The sequence below is a fragment of the Bolinopsis microptera genome, chromosome 11 (assembly GCF_026151205.1).
Source record: "Bolinopsis microptera isolate Bmic1 chromosome 11, MBARI_Bmic_1.0, whole genome shotgun sequence".
NCBI lineage: Eukaryota > Metazoa > Ctenophora > Tentaculata > Lobata > Bolinopsidae > Bolinopsis > Bolinopsis microptera.
In genome coordinates this window covers 10,596,390-10,610,542 of record NC_087082.1, presented here as the reverse complement: position 1 = coordinate 10,610,542, position 14,153 = coordinate 10,596,390, and the positions used below count along the sequence as shown (strand labels likewise).

The following is a 14,153-nucleotide window of genomic DNA, read 5'->3' as shown; positions in this document are numbered from 1 at the left end:
CAAACACACCAAGACTCCATGAGATCATCATGCCATCGTTACCCACTACCAGTACCATAAAGGCTCCGGATCCTACACTACTGATATCTACTACACCTACATCGCCGGTGGAAAACCTTTTGGATCAGACACTGATAGACACCCTTGATATGCGGAGATTTAGGGAACATGTTCTGTCAGAAAGCCCTGAAGCAATAGAGGATTGCCTAAGGGATCCTGAGGAAACCATTAAGGAGACGGGGATCGTTACTGAGGAGAGTACCGAAACTACGGAAGAGGTCGCTACTGCAGAGGTTATACCTACTTCATCTAATGCTACACGCTCAGGCAGAGTCTCTATTTAAGCTGTAATAGGTAATAGACTCATTGACCAGATTGAATAGACTTTTGAATCTATAAACACTTTTCATTATGACTGTAATCAATGCAATAGTGTTTAATGTTATTAGTTGATACATTGATAGTTTTCTAAACCTGTTTGTACCGCCAGATTTATATGGTTTTTAGGGGAGTTATTGAATTATTTATGATTTTTATTGACCTATTTTGATATGGTGTTTATTGAACATGTTTTCGAGAATGTATGAGAACACTTTTGTTTTTGAGAGATTTATCAAGTTCATATTTTAAAATTATTATTTTGTCGATATCTTTAGGGTATTTGAAATTGACTCAAACAAACCGATGCTATTTATTAATTCTTTTAATTTATTGAACATTGTTAACCTTATACGATTTTAACTGGGCTTGAAATTTTCTTATAGAATTGGGTTTTTCAACTTTTGAAGAGAGGGTGTGATGTCAGCCTATTTTATATACTATTATCTAACGACATCCCCCTTTAGGTTATTCTATGTAATACAGTTCATTGTAAGTTGTTCCTCATTCATTACCTGGTTTCATTGAATAAGTGCAATTACAAGAACCTCACACAACCATACCTTAAGCGTATGCTGTCTTGGAACTCCTGCCTGTTCAGAACATAGTTGAGGTCTTTCAGTGGTAGTGTCGAAAGCCATGTTGAGGCTCCCTTCTCTCTTGATTGGTCTAAGTGGTTCTTTAGTTGATGATCTGATTCTTTGTGGAGCACCTTGAACCTTTGAGAGAGAAACTCCTCTTTCTGTTTCCTCAGTTCTTCTTTCTTTTCTTTTATCTTGCCCATGTCCAGCTTGGTGATATCCGGGTCTTGTTGGTTGATCAAACTCACGTGGTCTTTAGTTACTGCTACTCAATGAAACTAATAAATCAATGAAACTAATAAATCAATGTTTTAGCTCATTTTACAAAGTCAAATATTTAAAACAATTAAAATTGTATAGTGCTCAATTTGTAAATGACTAGTTGATCTTTGCTATTGGAAGTTTGTCAAGGACTGGCAGCTAGCGGGGCAAGGAATGCACGGGCTTAGGGGCTTTTGTGCACACCAGAACACTAGCTCGGTAGATTTTTGGAAACTAGAAGGACTGAAAACTAAAATTGTTTTTGATGGAGGCTGAGGCATGTTTTTGAGAGGGACGGTATAATAGCTTGTGGTAACAACTGGCCTTTACTTTAATAGGATGAAGTTTTAGTTTTAGGACAGGAAGAAGGCATTAAGAAGATTTGCTCTTTGTTTACAAGGCAGAATATAAGCAATGTTGGTTATAATATGTATCAATATCTAGATCTTCGTTTATCAATTTTCACTAAATGGGTTTAAAATTTTAATAGGGAGGGAAATTCATCAACTTTATTAAGTACCTATCAAAAATAAATCTTATATCAATGTAATATATTAAAAATCATAATCCTAAGTCTAATAATAAATCTGTTAAAAACACTTTCTCACTACACTGCGCTCACACACGTTAGTAAGACAAAGGAAAATGCACACCCAGCTAATTTTCAATTTCAAGATAATCATTTTGGATGTGTGGACCCTAGGGTAGACTTAATGTCAAAATTTAGATTAGAGCATTCGAAATCTTTGTTTGTCCAATCAAGATCAGCATGGTTATGCTGGTTGACGAGCAGTGATTGCTTCATCCTAGACTTCAGGCAGGCCACACTTAGACAGTAGTCACGTATACCAAGCTTAGGCACAATTACGTTCCAAATACGAGTCGTTCTGCTATTGAAGTTGTCAGGGGGGTCTGCTTGGCTTAGTATAAGGGTGGGTTTCCTACTTGAGCAGGTGAAATTTTCATGGAGGGAAATCGGAGCACGGAATTTCATGATTTTATAGAGCTCAAGGAAACAATGGTAAGTGTACAGGTTTTGGACGGCAAGTATTCCGTGTTCCTTGAACAAAGGTTTCGTGTGCTCTTTCAAGAAAAATTTTTTGTTCAGATTTTGGTTGCCAAACGGTCGAGCACGAGCACAGGTCTTAAATTTATCTAGGTATGCCTCCCTGTCGCCAAACAGTACCCTGAGACAATATTTTTGTGCTTTGAATACAGAACTTATACGAGTTTTGGCTGCCCCACCCCAAACCGTGATACAATAGGAGAGGTGTGATTCAAATAGAGTGTAATACAACTGGCGGTGTAAGAAATCTGGGAGGGAGCAGCGTAGGCGGCAGAGAGTTGATGTTGCATGGCTGAGAGAACGCCTAAGTGATTTTATATGTTCTTCCCAGGTTAGCTTTTCATCGATTACGACTCCCAGAAACTTAGCAGATGCAACTTGTTTTATTGGAAAGTTATCAATGGTTAGAGTATATTCAGAATTATTGTCAGTCTGGGAGGACGATGCTGGTTTAAAGTGAATGAAACAGCATTTAGACAAGTTGACATGGAGTTTGTTTGCTCGCATGTAGGAATATAAACTAGCTAAAAGAGAATTACCACGCATATATGCCTCCTTTTTAGATTTCCCAGTCACAAATATATTGGTGTCATCAGCGAAGGTGACAAATGATCCCAAACTGGAGCTGTTGGCGATATCATTAATATATAGGAGAAATAAGAGAGGTCCAAGAATCGAACCCTGAGGGACTCCAAACTGTATTTTCAAGGCGTCAGATTTCTCACCAACAACTTCAGTATATTGTGATCTATTTGTTAAGTAACTTTTTATAAGATCATTTGCCACCCCACGTATCCCATAGCCCTGTAATTTGACAAGTAATGTACCATGATCTATTGTATCAAAAGCTTTGCTAAGGTCTATGAATATGCCTAAGACATGATGCTTAAGTTTTAGAGATTCAGTTATAAGGTTTACTGAGTGATTAACTGCATGTGAAGTAGAGTGTGACTGCCTGAAGCCAAATTGTGTTTTAGATATTATACCCTGTGAGCTAGCAAACGAATATATTCTTGAGTAAATGATCTTTTCAAAGATTTTACCAAATATAGAGAGAGTAGAGATTGGGCGGTAGTTTTCTATCTCTTCAGGGTTTCCCTTCTTAAATACAGGAGTTATTCTACCAGTCTTTAGAACGTCGGGGAACGTGCCATTAGACATTAAGATGTTGATGTATCGACTAAGGATCGGTGTAATTACGTGAGATGATCTTTTGATTACACTAACAGGAATATCACTTGCTTTTCCATTTTCAAATCCTTTTATTATTTCCGTTATCTCATAAGGTGTACAGTCTTCTAACATAATCGATTTTTCATTAGTCTTTCCAAGGAAATCATAGAATGTTTTTATAGGGAGAATTGGTAAACCAGAGGCCTCACTGCTACTAAGTGTTTCATTGAGCTTAGGGGCAATAGAAACAAAGTAAGAGTTGAATCCATTGGCTATGACTCTACGATTCATGATTCGTTCGTTGTTTATGATAAAGGGAGGCTTAGTTTGCTTCTTTTTCTTGCCCCTGAGCTCATTGATTATCTGCCACGTTTTTTTGCTGTTTTCTATATTTTTATGGATTTCATTGCAGTAGTACGATCGTTTGGCGACCTTGATAATACTTTTAAGCATTCTTCGGTAGTCACTGAAGACTTTATAGAGCAGTACATTACCCTCAGGGTTTCTATTTGTTACAGTGCTTGACCAGTCTCTACAGAGTTCATGTTTTCTTTCAACTGAGACAATGATTCCATCGGTAATCCACGGGTTAAGTTTGGGTGTCCTTTTGGTAACTTTTGGTACATCAAGCTTACAGTGTTTATCAAGTGTTTCATTGAAGCAGTCTAAGAACTCATTGAAGTTTACCGAGGGAGTCAAGTCATTCACCTTCACCTCGAGTTCATTAACAAAATTAGTGAGTTTGGAACTTGAATAATCATAGTAGCGAACATGTTTAAGTTTTTCAGTACTGTTTTCGGTAGGAATTGACGTGAAGGTGAATATAAAGGCATGGTCACCAATCCTATCATTCAATACACCGGAGAGAAGTACATGATCTATCTCTGATGTGAGGATATTGTCAATACATGAGTTTTTACAGTTAGGACGGAAGTGGGTAGCAAGTGATATAGTAGGATACATATTGTTACGAAGTAACGTGTCCTCAAATAGCTGGCTGGAGGTTTGTACATTGAGGAGGTTAGAGTTAAAATCGCCAAGAATATGGAACTTTTTACCAGCCAACTGCTTAGATATATCCTCAAGAGTTTGACAAAAGGTCTCACTACAGCCATTTGGAGGACGATAAGCAACCCCATATGTCAGTTTATCACCCGAGCTAAGAGTAATTTCAACAAATAAGCACTCAATATCTTTTGTACAGTGAGATAGATTTTCGATTACTACAGCATTCAGGCGATCAGAGACATATAAGGATACTCCTGTTCCTTTTTTCTTATCAGGGAATGGTACTTGACAAAATGTTGTATAGGAGGGGATTTGGTATAAGCCTTGTTGGCTTGGATCGATGTTGGTCTCAGCCAATCCAATGACATCAAAATTACACGGGAGGGTCTTATGTTCTATTAAAAAGCTGTCAAAATTACTAGCAAACCCATCTATATTGCAAAACAGAGCGGGCAGATAAGCAGAATTTTTATTTTTCTCAGGAAAAAGTTTGCTGATTGAGTTTGCTAGTTCTTGTTTTGTGTAACGCTTACAGTCTTCAAGTATTGAAGAGAATTTAGCTATGGTGACATCTTCCTGGTTGTTTGTATCATAGAATTTATCTGAATCATCATATCTTTGGCTGCTTGGAAATGGGCAATACCTATCTTCTATTGTACTACAGCAATCACTGCACATCCATAGACCGTTTTTGCTTGTAAATTTCGCGGATCTGAAGCACTTAGTATGAACAACTTTGCTGCAATTTTCACATTCTAAGAGTGGCTGGCCAATATTAATGTATTTACTACAAGGGTCGCACACATCTTTAATAAGTTTCATAATCATGATAAACTAAGTGGGATAAACTCCCACTGGTCGGGTGGCCTTCCTTTGTCTTACTCTCTCCTGTCTCTCCCTCACATACACCCACTGTTTCAGACATCTCACAAATTTAGCAATACCAAGCTCTCCGAGATGGATTTCATCACCATTTCTCGTGAGTTTCATAGCAAGCAACCCTTTACCGTCTAAAAAGTGGCCAACACCAAGGTGCCATACAGTCTGGTTAAAGCTAGAGTACAACATTTCATCAACCAAGCTGTTGAATGCCATAATGTTTTTATTCATCTTAGGGAGTCTAGACGGTAAAACTGCTGTGACAAACAACTTCGCCTTAGGGCACAGTTTCTGGATCTGCTGGATTTTCAGGTGGAGAATGTCTACCAGCTGGTGTATATCACCAGGTGACTGCACATTTTCAACTCGTAGATCGTTGGTCCCACAAACTAAGATGACGTTGCTATAACCAATGCAGAGCTTAGGGTCTATTGCACTGACCTTGTTGGCTTTAACACGTTCACCTGGGAAGGACTGTCCAAGGGTTCCAGTACCGACACCGAACTTGATGGGCTTGGTGTTAGAGTCGCCCATGATGATGCAGCTCCGGCTAAACTGTTTGCTCACAGTTCTCAGTGTGATGGAGAACCTTCCTGTCTGCACAGAAGACTGAGTTTCAGCAGGACCTGTTTCATCAATACCGTGACGATACCAGGCTTGTGACGATCGTGTCATCACATACACTGAGTTAGATTCTGGACTCACACTATGAACATACTCAGTTGAGGCTTCGTTTCCGGTCTCATAGATGCACTTAAAGCACACCTTCCTGACGTCGCCTATGCTGATAGTAGCAATTTCTGAGTTAGCAATAATCTCAGACTCATCGTCAGAGTGAAAAGGGAGCTTGCTACTAGTGGTGGTATCAACTGAGGGAGGGTAGTAGTTTATTAGGATGGAGTTGGGCTTATGGGTCAGTCTGCACTTTGATGTAACTGCGTCTATGGCTGAGGCAAGGGGTGCTGGGATTGTGGGGGATAGGGGTGGGTCTGAATCACCAGTATAAGAGTAGTCTTCCCCAAACTTGAGGACCTGTCTTCCATTCTTCGGGATGAACTTATTACTAGCTTGGCTCTCCAGGAGAAACTCTGTAACTTCTTTGAGGATCTCAGCACTTAGCACATCGACCAGGTAATCACACACTGGAGGTTCTGTGCATTTAGGGAGGGGGATTTCTGTAGCAGGTGGTGCTTCAGATGGACTTCTGGACTGCTGAAATTCATGAATCTCTTGACTCAGCTTCTTCAGTCTTGTCTCCAGGGATACAATCTCCACAGTAGGCATACTGTTACCAACAGCATTAGAAATAGCATCTGATATAGCCTGTATGTTCTGGCTGTAGTCTACAGAGCTCTTTAGGTTGTTGTCCATCTTGGCTGACATGCTGGAGCCTGGTCTGGGGAATGATGTATCGAAACACCATGGACATAGCCATTCTGAGAGAATCATATTCAGAGAAGCTTCAAGAGGTGTATCGTGCTGAATGTTGTTAGCACCCTTGAGATTGCAACAGGAAGCATGCCAGTGCTGAAAACATCTGGTACACTTGAACTTCCATTCCTTACCATCTGATGTTGATCGGCAAGGACAATCACTCTTTGAAGCCCGTTGTTTTACTGTAGGTTTATCCTGGATTTCAAGTTCTTCAGCTGACTCTTCAGCACGGGAGAATGGAGGAAAGGACTTGTACAGAGGGCTCATTGGACTGCTGGGGCTCTCTCTGAGGTTCGATGATTCTAAAGCTGATATCAGGTTTGGGCTGATCTTTTCAATAACCAGATTACCTGGAGGTTTAAGAACAGATGTCTCTGGTTGTTCTTGGGGTGACTTTGATGGGCGTTTACCCAGCACAGCTTTCTGGGCCATTGCACTAGGGCTGTTCCTGCGCAGGGCTTTGTTGTCTGCTAGAGGTTTCTTCTTTTGGGAGGAAGCTCCTCTGCCGGATGGTGACATGCTAGCTCTGGATCCTGGGTTGGTAGGAGGAGGAGTGTGTCTGGGGGAACGCCTTTGGGTACTAGCACTTGAGGTAGTAGCCATGATGATATGATATCAGAGATATGTCCGGAGTCCAGGGGGCCAGCTTGGACAGACCCCTGCACCTGAAAGGAGAAGAGCATCAGCCAGTTCATTGTGAGTGATATGAGGTGGGTTAAGTGGGAATATGATTCAATAGAATTTTTTCAAGAACTTTCAAAAGAGTGATTGAAGTATTCAAAAATATGTAAATCATTCAAAGGTCAGACACACTAACAACAACAGGACAAACTGGGTTTGGATGGGGTGATTTGGTTTGAAATTGTTAAGTGTGTAGGTAAAATTGTTTGAGCAGAATTTTCAGAGTAAAAATAAATAAATTCAGGGCAAAAAATTTGTTGAGACAGGTATTCAGAGAATGCCTATCTTGGAATACTTCAACACTACTATATAATTTTTTGGACTAGCAATGGTTTTTTATTAGGTGTAGTGACTAGTGGTATGTGAACACATGACGAACCGAACTGACAACTCAACTCATTTTCTAGGAGCAGTGATCCATCCTCCTTGAGCCCCCCATCGTCCAAACAAGGTCTCTAGTTCATTGTTAACATAACCATTGCTAGTCCTCAAATTATTTGTTATATAGTAGTGTTGAAAGTATTAAAACTACTGAGTAAGCATATTCACGGGATGTTATTCTGACAGGATTGATGATGCCTAGCCCGCCACAACGAACAGGAAGTTCGAGGATATCTCTCTCGTGCTGGTTGACTGGACGACCGAGGAGGGCTGGAATGAGCACATGCATGATCTTGCTCTCCAGTGGGGCAAAGTACTCTGCAGTGTCAGGTATTGTTCTCATGAAGAACCTCCATCGGTGGCATATTCCTTTGGTGAAGGCTGAATAAGCCAGCTGTGGTTCTTCAGAAGCGATATCAGCAAGTTGTTCAATATCTGTTATCCATTTCTCAACTTTTTCTTTGATGTAATCTTCCCTGTATTTCTTTGATCCTACCACTGCACCAAGGTGACGTTCTCCAGATGTCGTGATCTTTACTCCAAGATGCCCAAATAGTGTCTCTGCTACAGCCTGGTCTTTAAGATTCTTGACAATTAGAATGGTCTTTTTAGCGTTGGGATAATACCCATATCCCGGACCGATGTCACAAAGTCTATTCCACCACTGAAGAAGTTGTATGAAGCTTCCACATGCAGAGCTGTCATCAGCGTACCACACCATGGTTGCTTCTGCATAAGCTCTGAGATCATCTATTATAGGTCTATTATAGGTCTAGTGGCTATGGAGTAAAATTGCATTGCTGCAACGTCTCCTTGAGTGTCCACCTATGTATTTAACCTAATATTTAGTGTATTACAGGTAGAAATTGACTTAGGTAGGTATTTTTCTCTTACTAGGTAGATATTAAGAATTTGGTTAATATCTTAATTGTATGACTATTTCCATTACTGAGACGTTTTTAATATTTAATTTAGGAGGGTTTTTGAAATTTTTATAGGACTGGTTCACAGAGTGAACAGATTCCAGATTTATATATTTTTAAACTGATATTTAATAAATGATTAAAAGAACAAATTTTAAAGTTGCCATTAGATCCAAAAATACACCCATTATGCTCACTTAAAAACAACTCTAAATCAGTAGGCTGTCACTCTATTAATGCACCACACCGCTACCTCCACTGCACTAATAGTTATACAATAAATTCTACAATCCTAATTTTGTATCGTGATGGAGACCGGTGTTCATACAAAACATTTACTAGGTTGCCGTTTGGTGTGGGTAATAGCGAACAGCACGCACACTCCTTTGCCCCGTCAACCTATATCTAATCTATTTAAAGAGTGACAACCATACTGCACATTGAATTAGGATTTCGTTAAATATCAAATTGATTTATTGTAAACTTGTTTAATCTGTAATAAATGGCATAAAATTGAAATTTTTGTTTAACTGAAATTTTTGTTTAACTGAATTATCAAAATTAGTTGAGCCCAGCAGCTTACTTTCCTTTTATCTCTTCCCCCGTCGTTTGGAGTGTGATTTTTGTCGATGTCCAAGCTCTCATCTTTAGTTAATGGTTAACTTTCTGTGATTGGACTCGGTATTTTCTTGTGAAACTTTATTTCGAGATAAGGACCAGTGACCGAACTTTTGAGGGGGTGCCGGACCCCAACCGCCAAACGGTACCCGCATGGTAGCCACGCACATATTTGGTCCAAATTAGGCCAAATTTATCCAAATACCCTGAACATGCCCAAAACCCATATTTTATGTACTCTTCTTGTAGCTAGTGGTCTCCTGAACTCGTATGTGAAATTTCATCAAGATTGGACAAAAAATGACTGAGTTATGAGGGGGGGGGGGGGGGGGGGGCGGGGGGGGGGGGGGGGGGGGGGGAATGGGTATTTTTTTGTGAAACTTTATTTCGAGATAAGGACCAGTGACCGAACTTTTGAGGGGGTGCCGGACCCCAACCGCCAAACGGTACCCGCATGGTAGCCACGCCCATATTTGGTCCAAATTAGGCCAAATTTATCCAAATACCCTGAACATGCCCAAAACCCATATTTTATGCACTCTTCTTGTAGCTAGTGGTCTCCTGAACTCGTATGTGAAATTTCATCAAGATTGGACAAAAAATGACTGAGTTATGAGCCAAAAACCATATGCCCATATTTTGGCATATGTACCAAATTTAATAGATTTCGTCCCATAAATTGGTCAAATATCAATATTTTGGATGAGACTAGCTTTATATGAAAGGTAAGCCTAAACTACATATTCTCTGTAAGTTATAGCGTTATATCTGTTTAAATATGGATACTAAGGCGAAAATACCCCAAAAAATGAACACCCTATAAAATTGCCCGTGATATTCGCGGAATTGATTTCATTAATTTGGAAATAACTTAATAAGTTTTCAAAATTTTTGCATGAAATTTTCGAAATCGACTCTAAATCGCATTTCGACCTTATTGTGGGAAGCCGAATTTTGATTTAGGCCTCCAAAAAAATTTGGCGGACAAATTCCAAAATTTGCACTGCAAAATTCAGAATTTGGCCGCCAAATTTTTTTGGAGGCCTAAATTGACACATAAAATATGGGTTTTGGGCATGTTCAGGGTCAGGGTATTTGGCTAAATTGGGCCTAATTTGGACCAAATATGGGCGTGGCTACCGTTTGGTGGTTGGGGTCCAGGACCCCCTCAAAAGTTCGGTCACTGGTCCTAGTTTGTTGGTCAACTGCTATCTCGAAATCAAGTTTCACAAAAAAATACCCATTGCCCCCCCCCCCCCCCCCCCTAAACAGTAAACACCCTATATTAAGTACTATGGATCAATCAACACTATTGCAACCAACAGTAATACTTATACTCAGGAGTATTTAATCTAAACTACCCAAAACTTTACTTGAATAAAAGGTAAGGACTGGAAACAGTAATACTTATAGTTTTACTCAGGAGTATTTAATCTAAACTACCCAAAACTTTACTTAATAAAAGGTCAGGACTGGAAACAGTAATACTTATAGGTTTATAGTTATACTCAGGAGTATTTAATCTAAACTACCCAAAACTTTACTTGAATAAAAGGTAAGGACTGAAACAGTAATACTTATGCAAGAACATGATAATTATATCATTAATTTACTGAAGGCTATTTAGGAAGTTATCATGAAGAGTCTCGTTGTTTTCCTCTCAGTCCTCTGTGTCGTTGCCTCTGTTCCCGACTATTATGAGCAACTTGGTAGGTACAATAGTTTCTAGATCTTCAAGTTTCTGTTTTCTCTTCGATAAACATTCTTATTTTTATTGATGCTTTTGGTACAAAGTTACAACAAAGTATTCATGTTCTATATCCTGGGTTTGGACAGGTCACAGGATATTACCCGCTTAAAATATCTCCATCGCGTTACATAATGCTCAATAAATGTAATAGATGTATAGTGTTGTAATTAGTTTAAAACTATGTTCTATGTTCACTAGAATTACATAGAGCGGCTACTCTCAGTGATAGGAGCACTGAGTAGATTAATATTGATGCCTCAAATTTACATTTTAATCGTTTCAATCCGGCTACGAAACTAGCTTTAAATCAATGAATTTGAGCGTAATTAAAGTTCATTTTGTTTCCTGATCAGGTGTAAAGAAGGATGCATCGGAGAAAGATATCAAGAGAGCGTTTAGAAAATTAGCTATGAAATATCACCCCGATAAGAATAAAGACCCTGGAGCAGAGGAGAAATTTAAGGAACTGGCCAAAGGTAACTTATTCTTGATTTATTTTTCCATTCATGATATTATTATATTATTTGAATCTTCTTCTTGATCATTATAATTGTTGTTTATTATTGAACGAATATTGCAATTTGGGTTTAATTCTTCGTAAATTTAGAGAAATAACCACAATGCTTTTACTTATTAGGTATTAATTCCATAACATATGTACATTGTTTGTTAAATAAAATTAGATGTCAAAAGTCCAGTTCACTAGAATTGCGATCAATTTAGATTGTTTACGAGAGTCCGAATGTTGTAGTGTCCACAATCTATTGGATCAATTTATGTTTTCTCTGTAATTTTAGATCTTCTTTGTACAAAGTGTTGACTCCGTCTATCATGGTTTGTACTAGCTCCACCTCTGAATATCCTAGTCTGTGCTTGTTGGAGATATCATAGGTTACTCCAGTTTGTCCACCAGATTCACCTCTTGTACCTCTGGGCTGCAAGTTGAGCTGTTCACATCGTGCTTGTAGTGTACCCAGACCTTCAGCTGTCCATCCGGGAAGGTCAACATGGACCGATGCCCTCATTCCAGTTCCAAGATTTGTAGGGCAGGAGTGAATGTAGCCGTACTTCTCGTCCAGTAAAAATTCTTTTCCCGAGGCTGCTTTCACAGACTTTCCAACGGCTTCTATTCCTGCAGCTAGTCTTTTGAAGACTGCTCTGACATCACCTCCCTTCTGCATTGAGATGATGCGTGTTTGATCCTCCTCGTTTACCCAAACCAGGAAAGTTTTTTCTTTATTGTGGTAGATTCCACGTCCTTCGGGCCAATCTCTTTCCATCCCAGCAACTTTAAGGTTTGGATCTCCAGACACAAAGAGGAAATGATCATCTACGAGTTGCTGTCGGATCGTCTCCTTCATTCCTGTTAGAGGATAGTATTCTCCTTTAAGACCTCCGCCCAATGAGTTTAATGCATTCTGCAGAAGCTTTTCTAAGTCCAGTCTCTGTTGTTTTGTAATACCAGGAGACAGGCCAAATCCCTCAAAGGATCTACCTACTCGGATTCTGACTGAGTGAACAGGTGCTCGTGGATCGATCGTTCCTTTAATCTTATCAACATTCATGTCTGATGTATGTTTGGCATCTGGGCTGATACCATGATACTCTTGAATCAGCGGATCAAACACAGCAGCAAAATCTTTGTATGAGTCTGCATCTCCCGCATAGATCCCGCAGTGCTGGTTGTCAAACTCAACAGCTGTAGCCATCGCCTTCTCCAATGTGAAACCTGAAGTCTTGGTCTTGATATTGGAGAGTTTGTCCCACACCTCCGGGGTCACATGCTTTGCCACAAGAGAGTGTTTGGATCGTATGGTGGGGAATGGTTTACAACTATTTCCCGAACTCGTGAAACGCCAAACCCCAACAACCCCGGCCACTGCTATGCCGCCATAAATGGCCTTACTGTACTTTCCGAACATCCTGAAGACTTTAGTTGAGTTAAATTTTATGTAACCAAAACGTGTGTATAAATTAAAAAATCTGTGAAAACTCAACAAGTACAGAGTGAAGTTGTGTACAGATGTTCGCAAAACTCATTTTAGGAACAAATACACGCTAATGAAGATACATTAATAAAATAACAAACAACTGCAAGAAACTCCACACACTTAATATAATAATGCAGATAATTTTTCATTATTCCTGACTTGCTCCTTTATAAACACAACTTCGACCAGAGATGTAATTTTAAAAACGATTTGTAAGAAGCATTAATTGAAACGATTCACGCTAAGTTTATTGAATCTTTAAAGACTAATTTTATTTTTCGGGTTCGACGTCGATTTTCCTTTTGCAGTTTTTCGATCGGCTACCTATGTTAAAGTGGAGTTTTCCCAAAACTATCTGGAAATAGGTGAAAGTGGTAATACCAACTGATAAAAGTAAAAATACGTCACTGCACTGGCAGAATCAACAGTGAACAGGAACAATTCAAACAGTTGTTATCATAAAACTGAGTCGGTAGTGACGGAAAATGACGAGTGCTGCTCCTTCATAAATAAAAATTTATTGGAATCAGATGCAGTTGAAACTTCAAAAAGTTCCACCCAATAATATATTTAACAACAAAACTTATGTTCCAACGATGAAATTATCCAAGGAACTGATTTCGTTCGAGATCAAACTGCTCCTTCATAAATTCGATTAATCTGTGTATTACTGTTTATCAATATTATGAAATTTTAAAACCGAGGTCTGCCAATTATATATATATACTCATTTCTTACTATGTAACGTTTCATGATAGTTTGGAACTGAAAGTTTTAAGTTACAGTTGGGTTAGTTAAATCAACAATTTTTCAGCGTATGATGTTCTATCGAACGCAGAGAAGAGAAAGCAATACGACATGTACGGAGGTGATCCGGAATCTAACGACTTCCAAAATGGTCCTCACGGTGGTCATGGTTTCGATCAAGGGCAGGCCTTTACTGTTAAAATGGGCGATTTCGGCGGATTCGATGGCTTTGAAGGGTTCGGCTTTGATTACGATGAGTTCATGAACAACTTTAACTTCAAC

General features: G+C 39.2%; 2 protein-coding genes across 3 annotated transcripts in view; both read right to left on the bottom strand.

Annotated features, from left to right (window-relative positions):
• LOC134822797 (threonine--tRNA ligase 1, cytoplasmic-like) overlaps positions 1–11,280 on the bottom strand; it is a 117,286-nt gene extending 106,006 nt beyond the window's left edge. The window contains exon 1 of one of the 2 annotated variants that reach the window (XM_063834055.1): positions 11,270–11,280. The gene's annotated coding sequence lies outside the window, so the exon portion shown is untranslated. Of the gene's footprint in view, positions 1–7,950; positions 7,978–11,269 lie in introns of those variants that run through there. The other variant, XM_063834054.1, reaches the window with a different exon arrangement.
• A 477-nt stretch (positions 11,281–11,757) lies between these two features.
• On the bottom strand, positions 11,758–13,084 carry LOC134822804 (arginine kinase-like). Its single transcript, XM_063834067.1, has one exon. The coding sequence runs from the start codon at positions 13,053–13,055 to the stop codon at positions 11,895–11,897; it is 1,161 nt and encodes a 386-aa protein (XP_063690137.1). The 5' UTR covers positions 13,056–13,084; the 3' UTR covers positions 11,758–11,894.
• Positions 13,085–14,153: the final 1,069 nt, after the last annotated feature.

Excerpts from the sequence above, each read along its gene's own strand:
- LOC134822804 (XM_063834067.1), bottom strand. The coding sequence starts at position 13,055 with ATGTTCGGAAAGTACAGTAAGGCCATTTATGGCGGCATAGCAGTGGCC.